The 7,554-nt window shown below is 57.4% G+C and overlaps 1 protein-coding gene across 1 annotated transcript in view; it reads right to left on the bottom strand.

The window, feature by feature from the left end:
• Nucleotides 1–94: 94 nt before the first annotated feature.
• The window catches only part of COL9A3 (collagen type IX alpha 3 chain), a 20,923-nt gene continuing 13,463 nt past the window's right edge, over nt 95–7,554 (bottom strand). The window contains exons 26-33 of the mRNA XM_027086628.1: nt 7,056–7,091; nt 6,506–6,550; nt 5,140–5,172; nt 4,818–4,964; nt 4,591–4,645; nt 3,910–4,092; nt 1,629–1,706; nt 95–805 (exon numbers count right to left, since the gene is read on the bottom strand). Of these exons, the coding sequence (XP_026942429.1) occupies nt 615–805; nt 1,629–1,706; nt 3,910–4,092; nt 4,591–4,645; nt 4,818–4,964; nt 5,140–5,172; nt 6,506–6,550; nt 7,056–7,091 (768 nt within the window). The 3' untranslated portion in view covers nt 95–614. The remainder of the gene's footprint in view (nt 806–1,628; nt 1,707–3,909; nt 4,093–4,590; nt 4,646–4,817; nt 4,965–5,139; nt 5,173–6,505; nt 6,551–7,055; nt 7,092–7,554) is intronic.

Below are 7,554 nucleotides of genomic sequence, written 5' to 3' on the forward strand. Positions count from 1 at the left end.
ATTTGTTACAATAGATAAACCAATAGACCTCAGTGCAGTACAGTCACTTTCAATAAATACTGTCAATGGGAGACAGTTAAACGTTTGCACACAAAGGAGGCAAATCAGACGAGACCTTTGTATGGAAGGGACACTGTACATTAAATTCTTTATTTTTTTGGTAATACTGTGGCCCGTCATTAGTCTGAAGATTTCATATATCATTTTATTGAAATATCTTAGCCTTTACGCAAATGCCATGTAAACAAGTTGCTGAGTATTTTTTTCTCTCGTGAAATTGCACAAACCTTTCTCTATGTGCACCCGAGATCCGTCTGAAAGGTTGGGTTGATGATTTTATTACATAGGCCTGGGTCTGAGGTATGATGTTACAGCCGAATGGACCATTGTAAATACACGTAGAGACAGAACACTTTGACAGCAGCTCGATGAAGGATGCTCTCGGGGACCAAGTGTCCGGTCGCTGCCGCTGAGGACAGGAGGGGCAGGCCTCGCTGGACGGCACGGCGGTCTCCGACCATTGATGCCGGGACACTGCTGCTCCCCGCGGGGCCCTGGCACAGCTGGCTGCTTCAGTCGGCATTGCTTCCTCACTCGCTTCCTGAAGTTGTGTTTTAGGAGCTCCTGGAACCTGATTTTTCCCCGCCCCCTCCCATCACGGCTCCTTGGCAGGCGGAGGTGTCGCAAATGCCGGGGGTCCCCTGAGCGCCAACAGCACCGGGAAGGCCAGGATCGCCAGGGAGCCCAGGCTCTCCGTGGGCCCCGTCGCGGCCATCTTTGCCAACACCGGGCACGCCTTGCGGTCCTTGAGACACACCAGGAAGGTGAGTGGAGACACAGAGAGAGGACATCAGTGGTGTGTCCGTTCAGCCAACCCAAGTCTTGTGTTTCTGTAGCTCGTTTCTTAACTCTGGGAGGGGCCCAGGGGAGGCACGCTCAGGCCGGAGAAGGACGAGGGCAGAGGCCAGGGCGCAGGAGTCTGGGTTCTGTCCTAAGCAGGGCAGCTCAGACTTGAGAAGAGTCAGCTGGCGCCATGTGAGGAATGGGTCTGGGGTGAGTGAGGGGGATGCTGACGGTGCTGGTGGTAAGCGTGGGAATGGACTAGGTGTGAGACAGAAAGCCCCGCCCCCCCAGGTGGTGGGCACCTGGGCAGGTGGACGGCAGAGGAGAAACCAGGAGCTGGGGGTGCGGGGAGGGGTGGAGTGAGCGAGGAGCTGTGCCGACAGGTGTGTGTTTGCTCCCGGGACGTGTGTGCGGATGCGGCGGCCCCGGGGCAGCCCCCGAGAAGGCTCGGGATGGAACGCGGCTGGGGCTGCCGTCCTCCCTCTCGGCAAAGTGTTTATATTCAGCATGAAAAGTGCCAATATCCAGGGTACGTGTGGGTCACTTAAGTGAAAATTCTGTTCGAATTTAACTGAAATAGATACTCGATGGCTTTAGTTGGATAGAATTTAACTGAAACTCCTGAACTAAAACAGACACAGGGCGATCTGATTAAAGGGTCGTTAAAACAGTCCCTAACCTGGCCTTTAAGGGTGCATCGTCAGGAGAAAAGTTCCCTCAGAAGAGGGGAGACGTGCTCGGCACCCAGAGGTGCCTGTGTAACATAGGTGACAGCGGCCTCATACCTTGGAGCCCTTGGTCTCCGTCAGGCCCGTCCAGGCCCTCGCCAGCTGGGCCTTTGTCTCCTCTGTCCCCCTGGTTTCCTGTCAAGGGCAAGTGACACACGCATTTGCTTAGAAGCCCCGATTCAGGTTCAGAGACAGACTTCCGCTGCCGGCGAGTGTGCGGTCCTGCCTTTCTACAAGCTGGGTGCCTGCTTCCTAAGCTGTCTACCGGATCAAAAACGTTTAGAAAAGGACACCCTGCAGTGTCGGGCTGGATGGATTTGACAGAATGCACCCACCCGCGTGACTCGCCAGCCTCAGAGCTGCACTTTTGGACCTTTAGTTTGTTCACAATATTTATGCCTGTGAAACAGCTGAGTGTTTGCCCTGTAGCCCTATGTTCAACGTGATTTTTGACAAATTATCTAAGGTGTTTTGAAACGTCCCCTGAATTGTGTTCTCTCCTCCTCCACCTGCAGCTGGTTTTGGTCTCTGGGAGGGGAGCCGAGGCCCTGCTACGAGGGGCCGCTTGTCGGCCTGTGCTTTGTGTGATGCTGGCCGCAGACAGCTTATCCTGAGTGATGTTCTTGGAAAATTGAGCCTCTTGTCAACATAGTGACGCTCAGTGAGGCGAGCAGCATTGTTGGGCGCGGTCTGTCCTGCCTGATGGTAAAAGCAGTGACACCAGTTTCCTTTCCGTTGGTGTTTGTCACTTTTCCCATCGCAGAGGGTAACACACCTTCTACAAAGGATCAGGAGCCCCTGGGCCGGGCAGTCGGGGCCTCCCGTGGGGCCTGGGCTTTCCCGGCCTCCAGAGCAGGTCCCCCATCTGCTGGGTCCCCGGGGGGAGATGGAAGCCCAGCCCTGACAGTGGCTTCTGCCTGAAGACCTACAGTATATATTCTCGTTTAATTCAAACAATAACCTTCGGTCATCCCCACCCCGAGGCAGGCGCCCCAGGGAACACGCTGACCCCGCGCCGTGCGGCGGCCTCCCCTGAATTCTGGGCCGTTTTTCTGAGACCCCATAAAGTGATCAATGCTATTTTTGAATTTTATTTTCAAAAGTCTTAAAGGCATTCAGATCCCTATTTAGAGAAAACCTTGTTTGGTCTTTCTTTGAGGACAGCCGTCCCCCCCGCAGACTGTACTGGCACAGATGGCCCAGGGACGGGCAGAACTCTAGACACGTCTCCAAGACAACAGGGAGATGTCTGATGGTAAACTTGGGACGGGGTGAGAAGGTGCATTTGACACGTTTGCCCTCTAGTGTTGAAACTATTCAATCTCCCGGCGTCTTAACAGTAATGAAATGATACCTCTAATTCTGGAAGCATTTTCGTCTGCTGAGGTATTTTAACTTAACCTCACAGAGGACAAAAGGAGCTCACAGAAGTAAGTTTCCCTTGGAAACTTTTCTCTTAAGCTGTTTTTCAGAAACAGAAAATTATGTGGTCAATAAGTTTGGAACAAATTGCAATCGCGAACTTTAAATCCTGAACGGGGGCCGTGAGGCTAGCTGCCTGGGGGCAGGCCGGCTGCAGGGGCAAACGGTTAGAATGTAAAATGAACTAAGTATTAAAGGCCTTGTTGGAAAAGGTTAGTGGCCAACAGCTCCCTGTCTGGGCACCAGGCAGCCCTACAGTGGCACCCCTGCGTGGGATCCCGATTCTCACCTCGTTTCAACTCGTCCCGAGTCCGTTACAGCCCTTAAAATGGATTTTTGATTTATAATTTTTGCCTTTTGCCACAGAAATGGTCACACATGCCCGTTTTCATGGAGGGAAGAGCTGTTACGCACAAATGGGGCTCCTGTGCGCTCATTCCTCACATTCTTCTCAACCCTCCTCCCCCAAATGTTATTCTAACGGCATTTGAGAAAACCATCACTTTTTGAAAAACGTTGTCACACCCGTGGGTTTAATAAGGAATTAACTGAGCTGGGCCTGAAAGCATGAAGGGCTGTACCCGAGGCGGCTTCTAGCAACGGCTCAACCTCCCAGGGCTTTTCTAGATGAGCCCGTGGACCCAGAGGGAGGGGAGGGGAGGCGAGGGGAGGGGAGGGGAGGCGAGGGGAGTGGGCCCCCCCAGGCAGCTCAGACGTGTGTGTCAGACATGGATGGGCAAGGCCAGAAGGACCCTGGCTGAAGGCCAGGTGACTCTGGGCCCATTTCCCCTCTGGGTCTCTTCCCCCGCCCTGTCCCCGCAGGGGAGCCTCTCTGCGTGGTGGGGGTAGATTTCATGGCTGGGGTACTGGCTGGGGGCTCTGGCATGTGGCCGCGTGGTGGGTGGACTGCACTCACCTCTGGGTCCGGGGTCTCCCAGCTCTCCGGTGGGACCGCGGTATCCAGGGGGCCCTCGAGCCCCGGGGTGACCAATGGAGCCTGGGGGCCCCGGGGGGCCGGGGGGGCCAGCGGGACCCGGCCGACCGATGGACCCTGGTGCTAAGGGCTTCCTCAAGTGCGCGGCTAGCTGTGCGATTTGCTCTTTTGGAAAACAGAGATCAGACGTCTGTTCATCAGAGGCTGTTACGTAAAGCGCGGATACACTGCCTTTCAGAGGAAGTTTGTTCATGGATTGAAAAGGGCTTTAACCCCTTTGGGTACACGTTAAATGCTGTCCAGTCCTCGGTGACCCAAAGAGTGAATCACAGCCCTAGAGCTCCTTAAAGAGCTCATGGATCGGAGAGGCCAAAAGAGCTGAAAGGGCACGATTATTTGACCCTTGTGACCACCTCACTGAGCAGACATTTAGAACATCCCCCGTGCACCAGGCACCGCGGTGAACCCTGCGGGGAGGGGCCCCCTCCAGTGCAGACCCCGAGGACCGCGGGCGGTAGGCCAGCTCGGAGCGTGGCTTGGCTGGAAGGTGGTGGAGGGTGAGGCTGCGTGGGGATGGGGTGAAGGCGAGGATGGGGCTGGGGGTGGGAGGGGCTGCAGCTCCAGGGGCGGGGCCGTGGGCGGGATGGGACAGAGGGCACTCACCGCTGACCATCCCCACACACAGCTCTCTGATGTGCTGCTCGCTGGCTTCTTTGCCCTGGAATTCACCCCAAAATCCATCATCATATTGGGGGGCACGCTGGCATCTCCTTGAGGCACCCCCACTATCACGCTCTGCAAAGTAACCTTGATCATCTAGAAGAGACTTGATCTGAATCCAGGAGAAGCCCGACACCAGCGAGCGCTGGCCCCAGAGAGGAGACACGTACCGGGACTCCGGGTTTCCCAGTGATGCCAGGCACTCCTCGCACGCCCTGGAGGCCCATGGGGCCAGGGTGGCCCGGGACGCCGTCTATGCCGCTGGTGCCATTGGGGCCCTGGATGCCCTTGGGACCCAGCTCCCCTCGACTGCCGGACTAGAGGGAAACAACAGGAAGGGGTGGGTCAGGGCATGGGCTTCTCCCTCTGGGAGAAGAAGGGCCGACAGTTTCCTGACTTCTGACCAGAGCAGGCCTCTGAGATCTGCACGGCCGTCAGGGCCCCGGGGCTGGCCCGGGGGCCCCGAGGAGCCAGCCTCTACCGGGCACTCACCTCTCCTTTGGGTCCGACAGGGCCACTGGGACCCTGCAAAAGAGCAGAAGGGAAGATGTGCGTTTTAATTACTTGCGTGTTGTTAGTTGGTGGGAATTACTTCCCCAGGAACCCGTCTAGCCGGTTATTAGTTGGGGACGGAAGAGAAAGGCAAGTCATTCCCTGGAGCTGCATTTGATGGTGTCACAATGGCCACAGTGGTCACTCCTCTTATTCTCGGTTTCGTTTTATGTCGCTGAGGTTGTATTATAGCTACTGAGTTTTTAACCTTATTTTCCCTAAAGGGCGTTCTAGCTGCAGAGTCCTTTTTCTCATCCATGTGTACTTTGTTCCCATTCTTTATCTTTTTTAACATCTTTATTGGGGTATAATTGCTTTGCAATGGTGTGTTAGTTTCTGCTTTATAACAAAGTGAATCAGTTATACATACACATATGTCCCCATATCTCCTCCCTCCTGCAGAGCTGAGGGTCTCTGTGCCTAAGGCTCCCCCTTCTCCAGCTGTGACCTCAAGAGGCTGCCTGGCAGGACGGGGACAGGGACTGGGCCCCAACCAGACAGCAGACGGCCCAGGACCACTCATCCATCCATGCCACCGGCCTCCGCCCAGGCCAGAGCTGGTGGCCCCCCTCGAAGCCGGAGGGAGATGGAGGGGCCAGGCTTTTCAGCTCAGACAGCCTGAGTGGTAAGTCGCTGAGAGCACGGTGTGAGGGGCACTGCCCGCCTCGCAGGCAGGGATGGAGCAGGTCGGGGGACTGTTCCCAGGGTCCCGTGTGTCAAGGTCATCTAGGAATTCACCAGATGAAGGACACTCGCGCACACGACTGACACCGTCTCAGCTCAAGCTGGGAAAAGTTGGCTCTGGGCTACAAGGTTGTGCTGGAGACGAAGGTCCCTGGGGCTGAGCCCTTCCCGTCTCCTCTAGACTCAGAGGAGGGCTCAGTCACAGAACTGGAGACCCTCACCACTGGGAGCCACGAAGATCTTCGTCCCCAAACCCCCTGACTGTTCCGTTTCATTCAGCCCCCGAGGTGTGACTCTGTCGACGAACTCCGTCAGGCTTTTATTCTAAACTCGACCTGAGGTTTAGCTCTGTGGAAGCAGCGTTTTCTGTAGCTCAGTCTCAACGCTGGCTAGTTCATGCTGGAGACACAGATGGAGCACAGGAGGGGGTAGAAAACCCCAGAGCTGGGCCTGGGGCCACCTCCTGCCTTAGGGGCCAGTCAGCAGCCAGGACGTCCCCTGTGCCTCGGTCCTCAGCTCGGCCCACCCCAGCCTGGACCTGCAGACGCTTCCCTTGCCCAGCCCCCACCCCGAACGTGGCGAGTTCTGTCGTCGAAAGTGAGGCCGACTTAGTCATACTCACCAGTTCTCCTTTATCCCCAGGAAGGCCGTCGGCGCCCGCGATGCCCTGAAACGACACAGCTCAAGGTTGCAGAACTGTCCACGCTGCCGTCCTCCAACCATGGTGGGAGCCGGTGCCCAAGACCCCGACCCCGGCCCAGGCACCAAGCAGACAGTAAGCAGAGCCTCGGGTGGGTTTAGCCTCTTCTAGGTCCTCCTGCTGCTCCCGGGGGGTCAGAAGCAGAGCTGCGCCACCGCCCCCGCCCCTGCTCCTGGGCCCCCCAGAGAGAAGGTGCTGCCTGGAGAACAAACACTTTTCTAATCTGCTCCTGGAACCCAGATGGCCAGCAGGGAACACGCCCCACTCTGAGGGTCCCAGAGGAGCTGCCCAGGCCACAGGCGTCCCCCGTTGTACCCAGGAGCCAACTGGTCCCGGGTCCGGCTGGGTGCCCAGAGTTGTCAGCCTGGGGGGCGCGGCGGGAGAGGGAGGGAGATGGGCGAGATGAGAAGGATGCCCCCCAGCCCTGAAGACAGCGGGCAGCCCACAGCTGACCTGACCACCGGTCGCTCACCTGGTCGCCCTTTGGGCCTGCAGCTCCTCCCGAGCCCTGGGCAGAGAAAGGCTCAGCGTTAAAGAAACCACAGGGATCCCTGGGCGACCCGTACCCGCTGTGGAGCCAGGACAAGCTGGGGGCACCGGGCTGCTGTGGAAACAGCCTCCTTCCCGGACGTTTGGCATCCTGGCCCCTACGTGTGCTGGATCCTCCTGTGGAGCCCTCATCTTTTTAGGGGCTCGAAGCCTCGCCCCACGTGGGGTGCGCGCTTGTTTCACGGGCCCTGCTGCCGGAAAGCAAGGCCTCTGGGCTCGGCACCACCGGAAAATATTGGATCGTGCGGCGTTTGCACTCACACGATCCCAGGGCAGCTTCCCGCCGCGAGCTGCCGAGTCAGAGCCCAAGCTCGTGTGGATCCCCTTCCCGGGGGACTGCGGGATTGGGGATCACCTTCCCAGGGGGCTGCGGGATTGGGGATCACCTTCCCAGGGGCTGCGGGATCGGGGATCACCTTCCC

This window comes from Aethalodelphis obliquidens, unplaced genomic scaffold, assembly GCF_003676395.1.
Source record: "Aethalodelphis obliquidens isolate GAN/ISIS:26980383/991018 unplaced genomic scaffold, ASM367639v1 scaffold57, whole genome shotgun sequence".
In the NCBI taxonomy this organism is placed as follows: Eukaryota; Metazoa; Chordata; class Mammalia; order Artiodactyla; family Delphinidae; genus Aethalodelphis; species Aethalodelphis obliquidens.